The sequence below is a fragment of the Lutjanus erythropterus genome, chromosome 24 (genome assembly GCF_056507025.1).
Source record: "Lutjanus erythropterus isolate fLutEry1 chromosome 24, fLutEry1.hap2, whole genome shotgun sequence".
NCBI classification, from domain to species: domain Eukaryota; kingdom Metazoa; phylum Chordata; class Actinopteri; order Lutjaniformes; family Lutjanidae; genus Lutjanus; species Lutjanus erythropterus.
Window position 1 is genome coordinate 3,515,919 of NC_139340.1, and position 24,364 is coordinate 3,540,282.

A 24,364-nucleotide genomic window follows, 5' to 3' on the forward strand; every position below is an offset into this window, starting at 1 on the left:
TCCATCTACTTTAAAATTTACTGCTCCAATTTTAGTTCACTGAGAAGTTATAATTATCCCCCAATGTGTGAAAACTCCGAGAGCGTGCAATTTTTTTTTTTTTTTTTTTTTTTTTTTTTGCCACAATCTATCTCACCCCACATCTTCAACTTAAGGCTGACAAGCGAGTTAAACACCCGTGACTGCTGGATGTGTTTTCACCTCACAGGACTTTAAGGTGATTCATGCTAACTGCCAGCAGATTCACATTATATTTCAGACATATAGCGTATAAATCGCTCGAGAAAATTCGAGTATACACAGATGTTTATGCAGTGCATGAAATTAGAAGCGGGGGGAGGCGGTGGAGGGGGAGGTTTGATGGAGTGCTACGACTGCAGGCTGCACCAGAAGAACATTAAAGGCCAGGAGTGGAGTGAAGTTAAGGAGCTGATAAAAATTTCCAAATTGGAAATTCACACAATCATTCGATCGTGAACACGAGACTGGAAAATCATATCAGGGAGGGCCATCAAAAAACCATTTAGGGCCTCAATTAAAGTTATTACCATTAAAGGATCTGCATCTTCAAAATGCCATGAAAAATTAATAATGATTGCCAATCAGAAAAAATGATCTCTCTTCTCCGAGGGATCAGAGCACATTAGAAATGAGATAGGGGACAGAAAACAGAATGAGAAGAGAGGGAAAAAAATTAAAAATCCCCCTAACCTGATCCCTTGCAGGCTTGTGTGTGGCCATATGCCGCTCAAGCTGAGTGCGGTAAGCAAACGTGTAGTTGCACAGGGGGCAGGCGAAGTTCTCCTCGTTCTTCTCATGGCGGTACTTGATGTGCTCCTTCAGCGATGTCAAACGTTTGTAGCCCCGGTCGCAGTAGGGGCAGGTCAACAGTTGGGCGAAGGCATCTGGCGTTCCAGGTGGCAGGTCTGCACGGGAGACAGCGGGAGGAGAGGAGGGGAGGGGAGGGGAGGAAAAGGGGAAGGGGAAAGCGGGCCAAAAGGTCAGCGAATCAATGGCAGCTAACGGGCGGGCTGCCCAGGAGTGGTATGGGAGTTATCTCTGCAATCTGCTCCACATGAGAGCCACAGTGTCAGGCTGGCATCCGCTGCACTACGACCTCCTCCCGACTCCACACACACTTGTACTCTTTTACAGACACTCTCTGACACATGATACTGCATGTACACAAACACATGCAAAATCATAATCTGACACTCGCACATAATTCCCCATACCTCCCCTAATTGCTTCAAACAGCCCTCACTTTTTAATGCCATTCCCGCTGACACGTTCATCATGTCTGCAGTATGAACCATGAGCTCATTCCATTTTTTTTTTTCACCCTCCGGGGAGCTTCAGAGGTGCGCTATCTGATTTCAAGCCCCTGCCCAGCTGTTGCTTAAGACTGTAGGTAAACACCAAGGCATCCGGTGAATCTGTGGGACCAACAGCTGCCCGCTCGTGTCAACGGGAAGAGCCAGACTCCCTTTCCTTTCTTTCCTTTTTTTTAACCTTTGCTTGGCTGAGCAAGCATGCTCTGTTACTGCAACATTTAGGCTACAAGAAAAGGACAATTTAACATCACTTAACTTAATATCAGAGGCACAGTCTGGCTTGGTATTGCCAGAACAATACCCTAGAGAAAAGATTTTCCTAGTTTATTTAATATTTTCAATGCTTTAAAACAAGCCAGTGTAACCTTTAAAAGGGGGACTAATATATTTCACTGTTAAATATTACAAGCTTAATTAATAAGTAATAAAATGTGACCTGTTTCAATGCAATACACTCAGGGGTTTTGCTGCAACAGCCTTTTAAAAGTCTGTCATGACCAGTAGATTATGGCGGCAAATATTAGCTAATGTAAGCTAACTTTAGACATTGCAACTGAGTCAGGTGGACAAATTTTATGACTCATCTTCCCTACTAATATTTCCCTAAATTAATAAGTAATAAAATGCAACCTGTTTCAATTCAACACACTCAGGGGTTTTGCTGCAACAGCTCCTCAAAGTTTGGTATGACCAGTAGCTTATGGTGGCTATTAATAACTAGCATAGCCTGTAAGCTAATTTTAGATAGATATTGCTGTGTCATTTCTGAGTCACTCTGCTCAATTTTCTGACTCATCCCCAACTGTACTATTGTTATTATTTAATAAGTAAATGTGACTTGCCACAATTCAACACACAACAGCCTTTCAAAGTCTGACAAGTAGCTTATGTTGGCTAACGTAAGATAACTTTAGATATTGCTGCATAACTGTCATTTCTGAGTCAGTTTGCTGAATTTTATGACTAATCTCTACTTGTACTATTGTTACACTTAATTAATAAGTAGTAAAATGTGACCTGTCAAAATTCAACACACAACATGCCTGTCAAAGTCTGACAAGTAGCTTGTGGTGGCTAGTGTAAGCTAACTTTAGATTTTGCTGTGTAGCTGACATTGCTAAGTCAGTTTACTGAATTTTCTGACTCATATCTACTTGTACTACTGTTACACTACATTTAACCATTTACCATTACCCTGCACAAGACTTAAAGTCTTGCTATAACATTGTTTAAAGCTAATTAAAGCTAACTAGTGATACAAGGACTTATTTTTGAGTTCTGGAGGATGAGGAGTTGAATCAGAAGTCTCCCAGTAAGGCAACACTTTCACCTTTGACCCCTCCCACCAACCCGTGACAGGATTCGTACCGTTCTCCTCTGGACCGGTGGCCTCCGGCGTGCCCAGGCGGGACAGCTCCTCTGGGGCTTCTGGGTAGATGATGGCAGTGTCGCCCCGCTGCAGGTACTCGGCGATGCTCACCACGTGACTGTCGCCATCGTCCAGCTTCCGCTTGGCGAAGAAGTCCTCGAACTCTGAAGTGCAATCGACGCTCTTAACTGAAAAAGAGAGAGGAAGAGAGATGGTGAAGGAGGAGACCAATAGAGGAAGAGGGGGAGGAATAAATTGGATTCATCTCTTCCCCTGAGAAATGTTTTACAGGAGGATATTGGGAACATCTTGGTGGAAATGCGATGAGGACCGCCACCCTAAAACATTACAGCCGTGCTTTGGGGAGAATACATCTAAATTACTGGGTTTGCTTGTCACGGCATGCCGGCTAAAATAAGAATTGTAACTTAATCCGGCCAAAAGTCAGAGATAAACGTGCTACCATGAGCTGCTGAGGAATGACGTGCAAAAAACTTGACATAGAATCAGATTTTGAGTTTAGGACTGTGAAATAAAAAAGGAAAACTCACTCATACACATATACATGAATTCATACACAAGCCTGGCTTAATCAGCAACAGAGCCACGTTTCTTTGTATTGACTTTCACATATAAGGTCAATCAAGAGACTGTGGCTTTTGTTGATTCTGTGTTGAACAGATTACTGGGGCCAAACCACAAACCGGTGCAAAAAAAAAAAAAAGAAAAGAAGAAGAGAAAAAAAAGAGAGAAATGCTTTGCCATAGCTGAGCAGAATGTATCTTAAGCCAGCCAAAGTGCTGAGGCCACACAATGCGTTTTCTCAAATTATTTCCCAGTCCCTTCTCTTCAGGGAAACTCTTAAGCTGCAGCGTGGAGATAGCTGCCTCCAAAAACAAACCGGAGCTAAAAGAAATCAGCAGCCTTCATTAGTCAAGGGGATGGCCGACTTTCAAAACACACACATTCACACACACACGAACATTCACACACTGTTTACAACCTGAAGAAATTCTGGAGGCTGTTTGGCTACGTCGAACCAAAAAGCGAGTGACGTCTCATCAGACTTCATCCCCTGTTAATTAGGCTTTTAGACTGTGAGCCAAGGTGAGGTTTAAAGAGCGATTTGTTAGGCCGTGATGACTTTGCGGTCCAATTTGCGAAAGGTCAAGGTAGTAGATATTTGGTTGTCAAAAATGGCACCGAAATGTCATCGGTGCCAATGGATCACTTTTGATAACCGTGATAGCATAATATACAGCATTCTCATTAGATGGTTCTTTGAAGACTTGCTAAGCTAATTGTGAGAGACCGAATGTTGTGATAATGGTGGTTTTAAGTCATTATTTAAGACTGACTGATGATTGACCAGGGTGCGGCTTGGTTGCAATCACTTTCTGGACCCAAACCTAAAAACCCTCAGGGTAATGACATGTTTATTTTATGTTTTACATTCAGTCAATGCAGCCTAGCAAGCTTCTCTATCAGTCAGCTGAATGAAATGAACATTTATACTTCACATTGGCTTGTTTTTCAGACTTTTCAGTTTGATCTGAACCAAGGACCAAGACCAAACAGCCAAACCTTGGTCTGACAGAAAGAGGTGGTCCAGATCGGCTCAGTACTTGCTGGGTATATCTGAGCTTTGACATTTAAGTTTTTGGGCTCTTGGCCCTGCCAAACCTACATTGTTTAGTCTGGATTTTAGGACTTTTCAGATTGATTCAAACCAAGATTAAAAGAGGAGGTCGGTTCAGTATGCACTGGGTAATTCTGATCTTTCTAATTTTGAACACTTAAGTTTTGGGGCTTTGGGCCCTTTCACAGCTACTTCAGTTTGTCTGGATTTTCAGACTTTTCAGTTTGATCAGAACCAAGGACCAGGACCAAATTTCCAAACCTTGGTCTCTCTGAAAGAGATGGTCTTGGTCCAATCAAATTGAACTATGGTTTGGTCAATATGTACTGGGTAAATCTGACCTTTTTAATTTTGGACATTTAATAATTTTGGCCCTTTCACACTGACCTTGATTTGTTCAGATTTTCAGACTTTTCAGTTTGATTAGAACCAAGGACCAGGATCAAACAGCCGAACCCTGAACTGATTGATAGAAGGGGCCTGGCCTGGATCAGACTGAACCATGGCTTGGTTCAAAAGTTACTGATTAAATCTGAGCTTTTAAATTTTGGACATTTAAGCTTGTTTATCATCACTCTAGATGAAAAATATAAATGTAAAATATGTCTTTAAGGAGAAACAACCGACTTTCCTTCCAGTGGAGGAGGAAATCACCTGGATCAAAGTGTGCTTTGGCACCGGGACGTGATCAAACTGCTCATGTCTTTAAATGAAATCACATGTGATCTAGTGGCGGGGAGCTTCCACAGTGGTGCCACAGTATTGTTTCCAAAACTCCCTTTAAGAAGTCAAAATGGAAAACATTTGCTGTGCTCTGAATTTTCAGAACAGAGAGAAAGAAAAGTGAAGAAGAAAACACCACGACAGGCAGAACATAAGCGTAATTAAAGCTGAAGGGAGGGTTTTGAGGTAGGGCTTGCGTGGCGTTCTGTGGGGTGAGTTTGGTTTACCATAACAGCAGCCAGGGCCAATTGTCGGGGTGGCCAGGATGATATCATGGAAGGGAGGGGTGTGTGTGGCTGCAAATCAGCTTTGGTGGCTTAATGAAAAATGGCAGGTAGGGTTCGGTTCCACCAGGAGTCGGCAACGGGACACAAACACACACTAAGACTTGCTTAGCTAACCAGGGCGGCTGAAAACAGCCAATGTGTAATCAAAGGTTCTAAAAATTAGAATAACTTTAGCTGCCTATAAACATACTGTACAGGGATTTGTCTTGGCCTTTGACTCAGCAGGACAAAGTTTCCCTTTAATTACAGCTCACAGTTTGTGTCTGTAATTGTTTTGTTGTTGTTATTTTAAAGAAGTGGTTCGCCAACTTCAAGCCACAAGATAAATCTAATCATAAGATGATTAATAGGATAAGAAAGCAGCAAAAACATATTTCTGTTGTCTTTCATGTGAACTACTTTGAATTTTGCCTAAACCCTTTAAAACCAACCAAGACTTTTTGTGAGCATTAGACCCTAAAAATGAATTTAAATGCAAAGTAATTAAAGATTGTTGGATTGCTACACAACACACACTATGTTTTTAAGGTTTGTGTGTTGTACTTTGGCAAAGACTGCTTGTAAGACAGGACATTCTGTTTTAAAATGTCCAATATGACCAAAAAAATTCTAACTTATCTGTCACCCATTCATTACAATTTATGAAATGTTTTGGTTTGCTTTAATCTTTCTCATTTCTAAACTTGCTCTGTGCCAGAAAACAGTCTAATTCCAGACAAGAATTCACAACTTCAAACAATTAAAAAAATGTGTGAAAAGCCTTCAAAATCTAAAACTATCAATACCTTCTGATAACATAAGTGTAAAAATATGCTATTGTAATCATCTTTGTTTTAAAATAAATTTTGTATGAAGATGTTGGCCCTCTAAAGAGTTCAAACAACTCAGCTTTTTACAAAAACATGATTTAATCGGGCATAAAAAGGGTTCGCTATACCCTAAGGACCGCTGTGTCATTTCCTGGTTTAAAAAAGGCAGGAAAATGGCACAAGCACGGGTAAGTTTTCTGTTTTTTGTCAGTTTCATTAAATAATATTGCTATCAGATGTGTCTCAACCATAACATGTCAACTCTGTAGTCCTTCTAAATCAAAGCTAAATAAGAATTATGGTTTAAAAATGTCTATTTTGATTAGCATTAAGAGAACTCTGAGACAAATAAAATGGCTGCTCACTACAACTATGCTGTGAAATAAAAAAACATTTGGGAGGCGTCAACTCTACTCCACATTAATAAAAAAAAAAAATGAGTCACTAGGAGGTTGGCCTGTTGTGAAGGTTTAATAGCCAAGAGTTTGATCTTTTAAAATATATTTTCTCAGTATAATCAAAATTAAAACTCCCTCAAAATACTGTTTTTGTCTCACTACATATATTATGCTTTAATATCTACATAACATTTCATCATACCAGCAATTCCTAAAGGAAAAAGATCTATTCCTTAGTTGCATTGGTAGACACGCTGTAGGCTTAAGCAACCTGTGAAAAGAGGTTGCAAGCAGACGTTCCTTCATTTTAAGGGATCATGAGCCAAAAAGATTGAGACAGACTGTTTTAAAGCATGTTGCAATGAAGGTTACAGGGACAGACAGTGAAATACACTGCACGAGGGGAAAGAGCAGCACATAAAAAAACGCATTCAATATTGTCAGTCAACTCACCTGTACCGTTTCCAACTGCCTGCAAAGTGGCATCGGGCCCCAGGGTGTCAAAATCATCTTTTATTTCATCTGCACAGAAACAGAGAAGAAAAAAAAGGGTTGTGGGGGGGGGTGGTGGAGAGAAAGAGGGGTGAGTACCTCAATGTACCATCCAAACCAACAAACGCTGACAATGAGGCCTTTAAGAAGAAGGTATGGAGAAAGCAATAAAGGCACCGCTGTGCATCGCAGCGCGCCGCGGCTTTGTTCGGCATGCTTAATGAATGCTATCATCTGGGCCAGACAGTGACTTATTTACCTTTAACATGACAACAAGCGGCGGGGGAGGCGAAGAAAGCTTCAATCGCCAAACAGAGCGATTAAATACAACACGGAGCACATCCACCTGAGCAATCATAGAGCTCCAGCCAACACGCAGGCTGAGCTTATTACTCCCTGGCTGTGACGCTGCTGCAATCCTCTGCATGCAGGATCACGCTTGTTTTTTATCATATGTCATTTGGTGGATGCTTTTATCCAACGCTGCTTGGGAGTATGGTGAGCGCACACATTTTTTTGATTCGCCGCAACCCCTAGCAGAGAGTTAGTGCCTTGCTACTAACTAAAAAGAATACAACCCTTAACCTCAAATTAAGAGTTTTGGTTGCACAAACATTTCTGAGGGGCAGAAATAACCTCATTGGTTGGGGTAAACCTCAAGTGGGTGGAGACAAACAATTAATGTTCTCTGGTTAAGTATGTTTGACTGAAGCCCAATAAAACAGACAGTATTTGAACCGTAAAAAAGAAATTGCTTTCTTATCTTGAGAACCACCAATGTAGACGTCCTGACGTCTTTTTAAATCAATAAATCACTCCTTACTGGGTAAATCTGAGATTTTTAATTTTGGATGTCTAGGTTTTTGGCCTCTGTGCCCTTTCACACCAACCTCATTTGGCCTGAATTTTCAGACTTTTCAGATCTGAACCAAAAACCAGGACCAAACAGTCGAACCTTGGTCCAACCAAAAGAGGTGGTCTCAGTCTGGATCAAACTGAACCATGGTTTGGTCTAATAATTACTGGGTAGAGCTGAGCTTTTTAATTTTGGATGTTTAAGTTTTGGGCCCTTTCACACCTGCTTCATTTGGTTCAGATTTTCTGGCTTTTTATTTTTCATTGAAACATGGTTTGGTTGGTTTCTTGTGTGAAAACATGTCTTTAGATGATTCAAGCTTTCAGAATAATTACACAAAGTTAAACCAAAATTAACCAGATCAAATTCATAGAATTCAACAAACATGTGAACCGTGATCAGAACTTCAGGTGTGCAAAAGGCCCTCTGAAAAAATCTGTTTGTTTGGTTCCACCGACTGAGATTTACGTCAACCAATCTGGTCATTTCCGCCTCCCAAAGAGACCCTGGCTCAAAAATAAAAATGTTTGAATAAAAACCCTCCAGGTTTGAACAGAACAGGTTCTTAGTGCCCATCAGGATAATGGCACCAGTCTGTGCAGACAGGCAGATATTGTCCTGGCACAGGTGAGGCGGCTGTAAATAACCGGTGGATTGACGGGCCCATAAACAAGCCCTCTTCTGACAAATTAATCCCCCCACGGTCGGCGGGAGGACACTGACTGGACAATCAGCTTAAGGAGTCCCTGGTCCCTCCTTCCTGCCTCGTCGGTAAAAATTAAATCAAGGTGCTTCCGAGAACACGGGGGCTTTCTAATTTTTTTTTTTTTTTAAATGAACAAAAAACCTGTATTGTGTGCCTTACACGCATCTGTTCCTGCTCTGCTGCTCCTGCAAGGACGTTACAAGTGTTGCATTGTGAAGATTTTTTTATTTATTTTTTTTACCAGTCCACAGCAGGATCTGATGTATCTGACTCTCCCATGGCTATTAAACCAGGATGAGCGCCTACATGAGAGAAACCTGGCTGAGATATTAAAGGAAAGGTGGTGGGTGTATTGTTGATAATAATGCTATCCTGGTTACATTACACTACACAAAAGCCACAAGCAAATCTTATTTTTAGTTGAAAACAATGGACTTAATAGTTGGGGAATGCTTTATACAGCATGCAATTCAGGGTTTGCTCGAAATTAGAGATTTGACTTGTGTGGTGAAATGATAAATACCCCTGTCAATGCCTTCAGAGAATAATGACAGACTCTTCTGGATGGGTATGTCCTAGTTTAACTTTCCCCTTGCTAGGATTTTTTTTTCCCTCTTAGTTTTTTCTGTGCATTTGATTGCACGTCTGCCAAACGGCATCAAAACCACAGTTGCAGTATGAGAAAATAAATGGGTTTCAAACAACATAAATTACTCTATGACAAAACAAAACAGATAAAAAAAAACTCTCCACCACCGATTAAAATATACCCACAAGTATCAGATATCAGCATGTATGAAAACCTCCCTCCGTTGGCGCTGAACACGGTCAAAACTCCCTCACATTTCTGTGTCCTCGTAGGCACCGTGTTTGCTTTGGGTAATCAAATTTGGCTGCATACTTTTGGTCTGACGCAAGGGGATGACCGGTGGGATTTACTGGCCCTCCACTCTCCCCTATTTACCTTGGAAAACTTTTGTTATCTGTGGTCTGAAGGGAGGGACGGCTGCTTCCAGTAGGAGGTAGGCTAATACCACGAACACCTCACTGCCACAGCCTCTGGCACACATGCATGCAGAAGTCCATGCCAGTTCTGAGCTACATTCAAATGGGACAAAGTGTCATTGTGGTGACGTGGGTGCCTGGTCGTTCTGTAGTAAGAAAAAGGAACTAATGTTGCAGCTACAGAGTCTCAGACATGAGCAGTTTTATGGCTTTGCCTCCAAAATTACCACTACAATGTCAGGAGTAATGTAAAAAACAAGGGAAAAAAGAGGGATTTGATTTCTTCTAGAGTCATTTATGCCACAAAAATGTGCCTATTTTTGGTAGTGGAAAGCATTTTGGATCAAACTGTCCACCAACTGCTGGAAAAATGTGTTTTGTCAGTAGTAAATCACAGAAGACCTGAGGCGGTAAGGTACACACCTCCTTGAAGAGCGATGTTGAGGTTTGAGAGCAGACGTTGGACGCAGGAGGAGTCCAGAATACCTTGGCCTGACCATAATTCCACCTATTTTCTTAGCAGCTCTGATGCTATTTATTTTGAAAACATTCCTATTTTTATGGCCGGTCACCGCAGTCGCTTTAAAGTTCTGCCTTTGTGCGTTTAGCCTCATTCATCCCGAATCTGTCTGTGCGCACAATAGCTTCAGAGTCTCAAACAAGATGTGATTAAAACAGGTTTTTAAAAGCTGATGCCATCGCTGATATTTCTGTCAATAGCAAATATTTGGTGTCAGTGTTCCATCCCTTCAAATGTGAGCATTTTCCAGCCAAAGAATACAGTGTTTTCCTCTGATTTTTATTCTTGGCAGGGTGGAAGAGCATCTGAAACACTGCACTTACTGAAAAACATGGCAAACTCCTGGATGCACTAGGTGTTTAAATGACAAATTAATAACTCCAAAACTTGATAAATGTGCAAAGAAAACACAAACCGCTGTTTTATCAAAAACAGAAGGCCACATTTGGCAAAAAAAAATGTCACAAAACAGAACATTTCTTTTGCAAATAATGTGTCTTGAGGATGGAACGAAGTGCTTCCAACACGAGGGAGAAAAAAAGTGGGTTTTCTGCAGCCTGTGATTGCTGCAACGTTAAGTCAGAAATCCTCCTGACGCCCTAGAGAAGAGTTTAAAAAGGGCAAATGGGAGAACGCAGGTGATTTATTTGAAAATGTCTGTCAGTGATAATGATGTCATGCTTTCCAGCACATCGCGTCCAGCCTCGCTGTGGGATGAAGGAATGTCAAGGACAACGCCAGACACAAGACTCTGATTGTGCCCTGGAATCAGAAGAGGCTCGGCGATAAACTTTTTTTTTCTTCGCTTTCTTTCTTACATGCAGTGGTTATGTCTCAGAAAATCATCTAGGCTGTGCTGCTCCAAGGCTGAAGACTATTTTGCGACATGAAATATGCCATTAGAATGTCTGTTTGTGCTTTTTTGGTGACACTTATCCACACTTTTGTGGGCTTTTAGTGCAGCTCCCTATCTTCAACAATACAAGACCTACAATCGCTTACATTCACTCGCACTACCACAGAATCTCAGAATATCAACTAGGCTGTGTTGTTCTATGGCTAAAGACTATTTTAATACATGAAATATGTCCCTAAAGTGTCTGTTTGTGCTTTTTGGCTACATTTGTCCACGCTTTTGGGGATTTTTACTACAGTTCCCTAAATTCTGAAGACCCACAATCATTTACATTCACTCGTACTTCCGCAAAATCTCATAAAATCATGTAGGCTGTGTTTATCTGTGCTAAAGACTATTAAAATACATAAAATATTACCTTAGAGTGTGTCTGTGCTTTTGAGCATCATTTGTCCACAATTTTTGTGCTTTTATTGCAAACTTCTGAAGACCTGCAATTGCTTGCATTCACTCACACTTACAGAAAACCTCAGAAAATCATGTAGGCTGCGTTGCTTTATGTCTAAAGATTATTTTCAAAGCATCACAACATATGAAATATTTCAAAGTGTCCGTCTGTGTTTTTGAGTGACATTCGTCCACGCTTTTCTGGATTTTTACCGCAATTCCTAAACTTCTGCAGACCCACGATCGCTTGCATTCACTCGCACTTCCAAGACCTGTGTAAAAACTCTTGATAGGGGAGTGACGGCCAAATCAGTGCGAGTAGGAAGGACGGGGGGGTTGGGGGGTGCTAACTTATCTCAGGCCTAAGTTATGTGCTGAGGTATCACTGTAGACACTTAGGCACCGAGGAAGAGAAAAAAAAAAAAAAAAAAACAGGCTGGGAAACACAGCACCCGCAAGATTGGGAAAGAGACTCCCAAACGCTCTAATGAACTTGACTTGCTCTCTGAAATATGTCAGACACTTTATCACACAAGAAGCATATTATCTGGGAATTGCAACATAGTTGAATTACAGACATTATGGCACCGCAGGTCTTTATCAAATAAACAATTACCGTATGCAACGACAGCTTGTTTATCCTTTATCTTGATTTATTTACCAAACTGTCTTCTCTTTCTCCCCCCCTCCCCCCCTCCTCCTCCCCTTAAGGAGCCAATATGAACTGTTATTTAGGAGAAGCAAATGTTGATACCCACTAAGTTTTTTTTTCATCCCTAATAAATGTGCAATTTTCCCCCATATTAAAATTTAAGACTGCTGAATGTTCCTCCGTTTTTCGGCACCGTGCACAGCTAGTTCATTAGCAGAAATGAATAGCGAGGCCCAGCTCATTTAAATTGGCTGTCTTACATGACTTCTCGCCATACTCTGTTCCTGTCACATGCTTCCAAGAATCATTGACTCTTATTATACATGTAAATGGCTATCATAAAAATAAAAATTTCATTTAAGATTGTTAATGACTTTTTGCAGCAGTCTGGCTTCCTTTAATGATTATACCCTGCCCCCTAATTAAAAGTATTTATCTTTCAAGCATCCGTGACTGGGGCCCTGGCAATCGGAGTTGCTCAACAAAAGACGATAAGTCAGTCAAGTTTGGGAAGGCATCACCTGCTGGGGATTAAGCAGCTTGCAAGGGAGGAGGTATTTGTTGGAGGTTGTTGAAATAGCATAAACACAGATACACTTTGAGCAAAAGTAACCTCCTGCAGAATGAAACATTGAACACATCGAGCACATTCTCACCTCCCTGTGCTTCTCCTTCTCTGCAGCTCGCGGCCTTTCTTCCTTGCGAGGTTTTATACATTACTGTAAATATTTTTTTGTTGTTTGGCTCAGCGCGGGACTTTTCTCTAAACACGAACCAACTGGTCTCCGTCGCTCACAAAGAAACTGTTTATCATGTCTGTCTGCTGAGGGAGCATCGTCGGGGCTTCACCGTCAGACCTGGCTCAAGCAGTGTTTGCAAAACGCTCCGTGGGGTTTGTTTAAGTCTGCTCGGGCACCAGATGGGTGGGGTTTATGGCATAAGACGACACTACGAGTGGCAGGATGTGCACACATTCCCTATAAAGTATCTTAAAGTCAGATTAGTGGTCGGTTTTTTTGATTGACAGGTCACCTGAACCTCACACATCTGGTAAAACCGATTGAGCAAAAGCTGTTTTTTATAGATTTCTGGAGGCAGAAATATTGAAAAATAAATGAATCTGGGACACTTTATCATTATTTTCTATCATTTTATGATACGTTAGGTTCACGTTTTAAAGCAGGGGTCCCCAAATGGCGGACCGCGGTCCGAGTCCGGACCCACACGCCGTCCTATACGGACCCGGACCTATAACCAATAAATTATTAATAGATTTTAAATTTTGACGGGACGCTTCTATTTTAACTGGCGCAAGTTTTCTAGTCTTTCCGGCGCTTCTTTAGCTGATCAGGAAACACACAGACCAACTGCAGAGAAGCTGCGTGTGGAGGAGACTGTTGTTAATGACGGAGTTTATTACAACAGAAACTAACGTGATGGTTAATGACATCGACACCAACCAGATGCACTTATAAAATGAAACAACTGTATAAGGAGGCCTATATGTAAAACAGGAGAGTCTGTGTTTCTCTGTGAGAAACTTTCAGATCTTCTCACAGCAGAGTGAACAAGTGAGGGAGGAGAGGAGGGCAGACTGATCACTAATCAGTCACTGATACCGTCGTCCTCTCGGACTGATTAAAAAATAAAAATGCCAAAATTGGTGACAAACCAAACCTGTGTGTCCACACAAATAAAGTCTTTATGTAAAACACTGCAGAGTGTAACATCATGCTGTTTACAGACAGTCTGCTGTCTGTAGTTTGACCGAGAGAGAGAGAGAGAGACAGAGAGGGTCATGTCTAGAAGGGAACCCTAGACCCGCGAAAGATCGCGCGAGTTTGATTATTTTAGTAGAAATAACGAACACAAATCTCGCGAGAGTGCAAATAAAGAGTTACCTTCTAGACACGACCGAAAAAGATGCGCAGCTCCAAAAATAGAAAATCACGTGGTGGTGCCGATGTTTTTAATGTGGCGGGCCGCCATAAATAAAACACTATTCACTCATCCACAGAGAGTCACTGAAACACTGATCACTGACCTGCTGTGATGGAAAAAATACTCACATTCTTTATTTAGGTATTTTTACATTGTTGTATTAGTGTTTTTACTTCATTACAATATAAAAATTGTGCATGTTATTGTTTCCTTTTTTGAAAAATCAACATTTTTATTGCTGTTGTTGTACTTTTAATGGTATTCTTATCTATTTTTTTATTTATTTATTTTTTTATTACTAAATACAGACCTGCAAACTCATAAGAGGAGAAAAAGGTGGCATGTTAGTAAACCAGTCCCCTGTCCTCTGGGGGTCTGGGAGCGTCTGTCCTGCTCCAGAAGAAAAATGTTGTGATTTTAACATGTTAACAAAACATCCTGGTGACTGTTTCAGTTAAAAGAGTGAGTTCACTCTTCTGTTTGTGGTTTCTGCAGACATTACTACCTTTACTTTTACCTTTGTACTTGGAAAAAAAAAGTAAAAAGTAAAGTGAAAACAGTAAAAGTAAATCTACATTAAAAGTAAAGTTACTTTGCTGAGTATTTTTACTTTAGCAATTTATAGTTGTTCATTTAATAGACCTGTCTTATCTTCTCTTTTGTATATTTCCATTGTTCTTAAATAAAGCAAAAGTAATGTAACTGAAAAAAAAATGCAGAACACGCAATATTTCTTATCTGATTACTCGAGTAATCGGCAGAATAATCAATAGATTATACTTAAATTTTACTGGTTCGGCCCACTCGAGAAAGTTAGACATTATGATATTCCGGACCTTTGCTTTAGGAAATTTTCTCTAACTGGACCTCTTTGAATTTTAATTGAATACCCCTGCTTTAAAGGAATAGTTCAGATAATTTAATGTAGGGTTGTATGAGGTTGTGTATTACCTACAGTTGATGGGAGCAGAAACCTTTAGCCACCTAAAGTGTGCGCTATAATCAGAACATTTTCACTGCTTCACCTTGATGTCAGACAGCCTTTTCTAACAGGCAGCAGCCATTAAACAAACCAAATATCACTCTCTCCAAACCAACCAAACTCCACAGGTGAAATCAGTAATTTTATCTTAGAGAACGCAGGAGCTGCTGGCCTGCTGCTATGTTGATGTATTAGTTTGTTTGTTTTTTTGTGTGACTTCAGTGTTTTAAAAGGATAGTTTAGATTCACCAAAGTCACACAATAACACAAAGAAACCAACAGATTAAGGCAGCAGTAGACCAGGAACTCCTGTGTTCTTCAAAGGTAAAAATACTGATTTTTCCTATAGAGTTTGGTTGATTTGGACAGTGATATTTAGCTTGTACAGTGGCTGTTTTCTGTTAGAAAATGCTGTTTGACAGCAAGGTAAAGTGGTGGAAATTAAACATAAACTGGCTATAAATAGTACTTCATACAACCCCTCATTAAATAGTCCAAACTGTCCCTTTAATTTTGTGCTTTTATCTCAGACGTGCAGGTCATGTTTTTCAGATAACTGATATCTCATTTCAGAGCAAATCTGGACGACAGATTTTTAAGAACCTCAGAGCCACAAACCTCAAAACATACCCTGAAACCCAAATTTAGAAAGAGAGAGAGAAAAAAAAAATCAGTTTCAACTTATAGTTTGGAAATCTGCTCTTCTTTAACTCCTCCCACTGAGGTTCACCTCAACCAATGAGATTAACTCCATCTGATCCGAGACACTCACCAGTACCATCGACGGAGGCACTCAGCATGTCGTTGTCGGGCCAGATGTGCTCCACACCGCTGTCCCGCATCTCGTCGTCCTCCTCCTCCTTGGTCAGCAGGCTGTGGCTCTCGGCCCGCGGCGAGGCCTCCGGGTTGGTGAGGCTGGCCGGGCTGCCCGTGCCGTTGATCAGGGGGTCTTCCTCAGACACCGGCAGCTTGTCTTCCTCCTCCGTCTCTGAGCCCGTCTCCACCACATTCTCGTAGTTCAGAGCTGTGACACAGAAAGATGAAAGCTGGTCAGTACAGAGGAGTTTTGGGGGAAGGACTACGGAGAAATAATGTGGTGTAAGTGGTATATATGACGGAGAGATGGGGTGGAGCCAGATTAACAACTGTTTTAGTGATGCAATAATCCTTATGATCAGGTATTGATACTCTTTTAATCCTTTTCTTCTCATGAACTTCCAGATTTTTCATATTTTTACACCATTGGTCATGCAAGTGACAGTGGCCGCTAGAAATATGATTGATAAAAGAATTTAGATGTCTTTTCCTTTGGATATGAGTATCAGCAAAGTGATCAAACTCCACACAAAACTGACAGACGAATCTGAAAAAAGGGATTTCATCTTGTTTTGGAAAATTGAGGTTTATTCCCAGATTAAAAAGGTCACCCCACATCACTGCTCGGTCCAAGGCGTAGGCGCTTTTCTTTTTTTTTTTTTTTTTTGTGGGTTACACCCCAATTACAGCATCCGCGACTGGAATCTGTGACTGAACCGCAGCGGTGGGCAGACAGCTGTCGAGGAGATGCGAGCCAAAATAGCCACTAATTTTCAGTCCTGCTCACATGCCTCGGATGCCAACGAGCTGCACCTTTCAGGACGGCTCTGCTCCGGAGCATACCCGTCACGTTTGAGATGCTCTGCATAGCACATACAATATTACAAATGTCGTTGCTATGCATACAAAAGGCTTAACCTATAGTAATTTAGATTATTCATCACGTGTACCCCTCGGATGTCTTCACATTTGCATCTCCAGTGAACCATGAACATAAATATAAATGTTTCCGAACATATGAAACTATAGAGGGCCTTGAGGCCTACTGAACACACACACTCAGGGAGGTATACACCACACACACACCCTCACACACACTCAGAACTCCAGAGGAGCATCAGCAGGGCCCGCCCGCTTCTTCCACAACACTCAAGTCCCAGACATATGCCTGCTTTTCTTAAAATAGACGGCCTGTAAATAAGGGGCTGTGAACCCAATCAAAGGTGGCTCACGTGCAAATTAGTCACCGCCATCGGCAGGTTTCTCGACGCACACTCGCCACGGCGTAAATCACGGCAGAAAAGGACATCAGAAGACTTATTGGAGGGGTGCAGATGGAGCGCGAGGCGAGCCAGAAGCATGGCATCACATGGGGACACACCTCATTGGCAGCTTGTGCAAGAATGTTCTGCGGTGGGAGCCAATCATGGGAGGGCCTGGAGTTTAGTGAAGAGGTGGAGGCTGTTTTTTAATGCGCTTTAGTTGAATTTATGTTTCTGAGTAATAAAAAAAGCTGCTGCAAGCTCATAAGTCTATCTAATAGCTTTGAGATGCCATGTCATGCTAAATAAGTACATAAATAGTGTATAATATGCAAAACGCCTCACATTGTGACCCTGTACGGGATTAATTATGCGCCATATTTTGCCCAATAAGGCCTGAGAGTGCGCCTGCCTCCAGAACTTTCCCAGAATCAAGAGCGGCAAACCAGACGAAGTCCATGCATGACATTTCTGAAGACATTATACATATCAAAAGATAAGCCTCCCCACATCTCCTCCTAACACGTCTCCCTACGATTGACTGGTCTGCACTTGCCTTCAGCGAACAACTGCACAACAGGTGCAAATTAAAATGAAAACAGGGCTTTCAAACGTGGGAGGGGAGGCAAAGAGAAGGGGGGAGGTGGAGGAGGAGGAGGAGGAGGAGGGTGGCAGGCAGGCAGGCAGGCAGGCACGAGGGGGGAGGAGGGTGGGAGTGCGGTGACCTGCCTCGAATACCAATCGACGGAAGAAACAAAACCTTTTCAAGAGGTGTGATCACAAGGGTTTAGGCAAGTTCAGACTCAGTAATGCTCCTTGGAGATGACAAAAAAGGCAACCGAGGCTGGAGACCCAGGAGTGGAGGGAGACGTTAGGAATTCCTGGGTGGTCCACATCTACCTTGGTACAATTGATATTGTACCTTTACTTGAAAAGCTAAAGAAATAGCAGGAATATGGTCATATGTATTGGAAAACCCTTATTTCACTCAATTTCAAGGGAGATGAAACTGCAGTTTTCAAGGTTGCAACCTGTCAGCAATGGACAGCTAAGTCTGGGTCAAATGTTTTACAAAAGATTACAAAAGTGTGCACCTTTTCTAGTCATGTGATACTGAAGTTGTTCCAACTAAGCCATCGGTATGGTTCAAGGTCTATGACCTGACGAGTAGGTGTCTTTTAAAGTGTAGCTCTTTACATTTCTTGCGTGTATACATACATGCATGTAAAGTACATTTTTGTAGACTTTATTGTGTATTTTTGCATTCATCCTTATAAGCTAAACAAATAGCAGAAATATGATCATATGTGTTGGAAAACACTCTTATTTAACTTGATTTCAAGGAAAATAAAGCACAAATTTCCCAGGTTGGACAGAGTTGTCTGTCTACAATGGATAGCTGGTTTGGTTTCAAGTTTCAAGGGCTTTAATTTGTAAAAAGTATCCAGACATATGCACCTTTTCAAGTTATGTGATATTCAGGTTGCTCTGACTAAGCTCTTGATACAATACAGTACAAAGTGTAACTCCTTACATTTCTTGTGTTGACATATGTGTAGTTTTCAGTTACATTTTTTACCACTTCAAGGGCATTAGTTTGTAAAAAGTTAAAAGCCTGCACCTGCATGCATGTGGTACATTTTTTATTGCATAATTTGTCATTATTTAGAAAGCTATATCTTTATTTTGAAGGAGAAAAGCCTCTACCTGTCAACTTAACATCTAGATGATGGCTTAAGAGTTTTGTCAAACTTCTCTTCAAAACAACAATCTGAATGATCATTTTGGTTTTCACCTCTCAGTGCCCCTTCACCCCGGAGGTTTTCAACCTTTCTCAGCTACGTCCCATCAGCTCTGTGTCCCCCCAGCTTCCAGAGGAGGAGGGGGGGGCAGCCGTAGAACAAAAGGCCAAGAGGCTTGGGAAGCTATCAACCCGTCGCTGTGAACCTGATCTCTGGATGCAGATTCAATGACGGCGGAGCAGGGGCCGGCTGAATGAAATTATCTAAGGCTGGACAGGTTTTAAAGGGCCCATTCTTCCCTAATAAAAGGAGCGAGGGAGCTTCTTTTTGTTTAGCAACACATCCACCGCGGCAATGCACACCGTTGTGACTTCACTCCCACACAGGGGCAAAGAGGGAGCGCAGCATTGTTGGACAAACTTTTCCAGGGCGTGATTAAGAATTTAGGTCTCCTGGAGAAGCAAAGTGGGGCTTTCATTTTTATTTCTGAACCATTTTCTGTCTCTTGTGAAGTTTTCTGAACAAATTTAAGCACGGGGGCGTTGAACTGTCTCTGAAAGCTACAGTAAGACGCAATCTTCTCCGAACGTCAGCTGTCAACGTATACCTCCAAGAAGGCAAAATGACAGTGGGGTGCTCGTCAAGTCAAACGCGTAGTATTAGCGTCGGGAAAGCCGCCATTGTTTAGGTGCCACCGCTGACAAGAGCCTCTCCCTCTCCGAGCATGAAGCATCTATTGGTATTGTGTCACGCAACAAAGTAATTCTAACCTACTAATATTTTGCAGGCAGTTATTTCGTCTTCGCCGTCCCCCCCTTCCCCGAACCTCACTCTTAATCAGCCTTTTGTGTTGCCGAGGAGGGAGAAAGACAAAGAAAAGATAATGTTTACTTCTCAAATGCCTCTCCTCTTTCTTACCTTAAGTGTCATCCTCGACAAAAGCAATTACGCCTGACGTTCTACAAACTCTTGCTACCTGTTTGATATTGCTTTCTTCTCCCTTCTCTTTCTTATCGCGCCCAACATTTAAGGTAAATAAAGGGAGCCTCTTTGACTTGAGTTTTCCAGATAATTAAAATGACACATGTAACAGGCGCAATTCTTGTTTAATATCGGGTTTTAAACTATCTGACATAACCCTTTCACGGGCCTGGCATTATTCTGTCACTCACAAAAAAAAGTACAGAGAGGAGAGGAATATTGTATATTGATTAGGGTGGCTAGAAGCATCAGCGGTGACAGCCTGAGAGAGAACCAGAGAGCAAGGGGAGAAAGTCTTATTAAAATCTCATCATTTCTTTGATGAAGATAAATAAAGAAGAAGAAAAAAACAATGGCGCAGGCAATACTTCAGCTGTGACAGTTGTATTCTGCAGATACTGAGAAGCCAGTGGAATTAATTTAGTGCCCGGGAAACAAACTCCAAATCTAAAATGATTATATTTACAAAGCGTCAGGTTTGACAGTGAACAAATGGCTCCAGTGATCAAAAACGCCTTTAATGTTGGGAGTCATAATCGACTCCTGCAACAACAACAACAACCACAAAAAAAAAAAAAAGAACGCCACAGATAACTCACTTCGTGTGCGTGTTTGACAACTGTTGTCTGGCCACATGCTGCATTCAAAGACGCCCCAAAGTCACTCGGAGGAATACGCCGGCCACCAACTTGCGCCTTTGATGCTGACCCCATGCATCTGTTTGTCAAAAAACTCTGTATGTATGGTATGCATTCATGGAATTTATTTCAAGCTGAGAGAGCGTGACATGAAATAAAATGTTTGAAAATGAGCTTCTCTGCTCTTGAGGCTTTGATTTCTTTTAGGTCCTCTTTGGTCAAACTTCTGAGATGTTAAGTGCCTGGTACACATATTTTGAAAACTTCTTCTATAGCAGAAATATGGTCATATGTGTTTAAATGTTGCAACCTGTCTTTTTAAGTTTCAAGGGTTTTATTTACAAAAGCATGCATCTTTCCTCGTCATGTGATATTCAAGTTGTTCTGGTTAAGCGGTACTGTACAAGTTCTTTGACCTGACATATCTGCATATATGTGTAATAAATGTTTGTTGTTGTTGACTCAATTTAAAAAGACAAGTTGAGGTAATTTGGCAATGATTTAAAAATAAATTGACAAAATAAAACTTGATTTTATATCAAGATATTAAGCTAAACGCACAAATCTGAGAAGGGAATTTTATCTCTCAAACAATGCATGCTGGGAAGTCTGCTAAGTCTGATCATGTTTCTTTAAAAACTTAATTTAATGAGTTGACTGAACTCTGTACAGTACATTCATTCAACTCACTGTTTCAAGTTCACAGATTTCAAGTTAGAAGAACTTGTAATAACAGTGAATAAATAAAAGTTTCATATTAATGTTAAGTTAATGACAAAAGATGAGTTGACTGCATTATATTCTTGTATGATTAGTTTGTTTATGTTAATAAATGTTAAATGCAAAATAATTTTCACCATTTTTCACAGGTTTTATTAACTAGATATTCAGTAATGCAACACCATTAAACTAAATGTCTAACTCTCAGCAGCTAGAGGCAGAAGTAAAGGAGAGTTTCGGGTCCAATATTTAAAATTAATTTGAGTAAGTAGACTTCACTTATCTAAATCACTTATCTAAATTTGAGGAAAAAAAGAAAGTTTTCTTCAATTTGTAACATATTTTAACTTGAAAATCTCCCCTTCTGCAGCTGAGAAAGCGAGGTTCAGAGGTGCTACACCTGCACTCTGCCGAGGAAAACCATTTCACAATGCTAACAAGTATAATCACATTTATTTAACGATCCCAAAGTAGTCGTCCAGTGCCCCGAGGAGGCTGCACTAAAAGCCCTTCCTGCTCGAGTCTCGGAGCCAGAGAGAAAGAGAGAGCTCTCTCTGTTCAGCAGGCCAACGGTGGAGGTGATCGCTGCGGGGAGAATGACTAACACCCACATTCGCGCTCTCACGCTAACCCCGGCTGACTTTTTTAGTCGAGTGTCGAGGCTTAGCTCCAGGTGACACGCTCGGCCTCCTACGCCGATAATGAGCCAGGACATTCTCCCTATTGGACGATAACTGCTCACGCTCGCTCCCTGTCTCATGAATGTGAGCCAAGCGGATCACCTGGATGGCTGCGAGGGAGATGGGGAAGCAGGAGTGCTCTGTTAGCCAGTGTGTGTGTCAGTGTGTGTGTGTGTGTGGGAGGGCATTAAGGTGGAAGCGAGGTCGCTGCCTTGTGGCTACGGCCAGCGGTAGCGGATTCTCATGGTGACCTTTTGTCTGCCCTTGTTCCTGTCTGCAACAGTTTAAGCACTTCCCCGGGTAAGTCTTACTCCTGTCTGATGGAAACCTCACACCACAGTTTTTCAGCCTCATTTTTACATTAACAACTCACATTTTTTGAAGGAGTCTTGATTGCTTTTTGCTTTTTATTTTGCTTTTCTGAACAAATTTTTTAAATTTTAACATCTTTCTTCTTGATATATTCTTATATTTGCCTCAATCATACAGGAATTAAGTGAAATCAACTATTTTTTCTCATTAAATAAACATAAATATATTTAAGTATGTATGTATTGTTTACTCAAGTTAATGAAAACATAAGAATTCTTGTATTTATCTACAGAACTTAATAATTGAGTTTTTCTAACTTGAATTCTTTTGACTTGATATGAGGAGTTGAATGAATGTACTGTACTGTAGTTCAATCAACTCATTGAATTAAGTTGAATGTTTTTTCTTGATATATTCTTGTATTTGCCTCCAACGTAAGGCAGTCCAATTTGTAAAACTGACACACTGTAATCACACTAGAATTTAGTGGAATCAGCTAATTGTTTGTAATTAACTTGATGTAAATATACAAGTTAAGCAAGATAATCAAACTTCCAGAACTTTTGTAACCAATTTATAAATTTAAAGGCCCTTTTCTTGTTATATTCCTTTATTTGCCGTCACAATAAGGTACCCCAGTTTGAAAACCTGACACACTGCACAAAAAAGTATTTAGTTTTATTTAATCAAGTTGATCAAACTTAAATATTCTAGCATTTACCTACAGAACATATAATTATGACTTATTCTAAAATTAAATGAATGCACTGTAAAAAGTTTAATTAACTCTACAGAAACATGAAGAACATATCAGCAGACTTCCCAGCATGCACTGTGTGAGTTAAAAGTCCTCTTATACACTTTAATACACAACCACAAAAAGACTGCAGCCACGTTTTCTCAGGTACAACTGAATTAAAACAGTAGTAGTAGTGAAATAATTTATAAAATGCTTGTTTGAAGGAAAAAAAATGTTTCTTTAATTTTTTCATGAGAAAAAATAAAATTCTAACTAAACTAAAAAGATGTGACAGTTGAAATCACTGAATTAAAACAGATTTTTGCTTAATTTTTCAGGCTTGTAGTTAACCTCGAGCAAAACTGCTTAACATTTATACAGTAGATTATACTGTATGTCTTCTATGTTGAAAATATTGTGTCCTCAGGTGATGATTTTCCCTCAAACAGGGTACATTAGTGCCCGTTCAGGAGTGAACTCCAGCCCGAGTCAGGCCAGACAAAAGAATAGCCGACATGTTTGGATATTTTGTGCTATCTTGTCTCAGTATAATGGTGCGATCGAGCACAAGGGGCAAATCAGGGCCAAGTCGGTGAAAGGACGGTGGCAGAGGGCAAACAAAAGCTCTGAAAAGAGACAGAGCGAGAGTGAGGGGTGAGGGCCAGCGGAGGGGAGGGAGGGGGGCGACTTGGGAGAGACGATGAATGGTGAAAACTCAGTGAAGTGTAAACGCAACCTGGGAGTGTATGTGAGTCTGTCTGGGCAGTGTGTGTGCATGTGTACAGAGAGGGGGAGGGGTGTCGCTGACAAGTGATGTGAGAGAGTGTGTTTGACTGATGGGAGTTGTTGAGGATGACACTGTTTTAGACTTTAGGTGTTCAAGAGATGAAGCAAATAACAAAGTTTAACATGAAAAAGACGTCTATCTGCAAGAATCAACATTGAGGAGAAACCAGATAATTAACAGGAATAAGACTAATAACCAAAGCCAACAAGTCTGTAATATAAACTGAATAAAAATCTGAAGTTTCAAGCCCAATAAACTAAGAAATCACTGTTTTCTTGTAATTTTTCTAACATCAGGGTGTAAAAACATCTGAAAAAGAAAACAAAAGTGATCACAATCTGCAACTTTCTTGCTGCTTTAACAAGGTATAAAGCCAGGTGATCCAACATTACCAACCAAAACTATTAACAAAAACTGTGAAAAAATGTGAAATAAGCCACTTTGTCCAAGACATTTGTTCCAATCACGTTGGAAAAACTTTCTACTTAGATTTCAAACTGCATCCTTATGTTCAAATTTCTATTTCTTGTTGACCAATTGTTCATTTTTTGTCATTAAAGAACAATATTTGATATCAAATACCATGTTACTGGCTCTAAATATTGTGAAACCGCAAGAACAACTCAAATTTTGAAACTTAAAAATCAAATAAATCATTTAAAATTTCAGAT

The 24,364-nt window shown here is 40.7% G+C and overlaps 1 protein-coding gene across 4 annotated transcripts in view; it reads right to left on the reverse strand.

The window, feature by feature from the left end:
* zeb2b (zinc finger E-box binding homeobox 2b) overlaps positions 1-24,364 on the reverse strand; it is a 117,893-nt gene that overhangs the window by 13,626 nt on the left and 79,903 nt on the right. For 2 of the 4 annotated variants that reach the window (XM_084713733.1, XM_084713735.1), the window contains exons 3-6: positions 15,789-16,040; positions 7,013-7,081; positions 2,703-2,891; positions 712-926 (exon numbers count right to left, since the gene is read on the reverse strand). In XM_084713733.1, the coding sequence (XP_084569859.1) occupies positions 712-926; positions 2,703-2,891; positions 7,013-7,081; positions 15,789-16,040 (725 nt within the window). Of the gene's footprint in view, positions 1-711; positions 927-2,702; positions 2,892-7,012; positions 7,082-15,788; positions 16,044-24,364 lie in introns of all 4 variants that reach the window. The other 2 variants (XM_084713734.1, XM_084713732.1) reach the window with 1 other exon arrangement.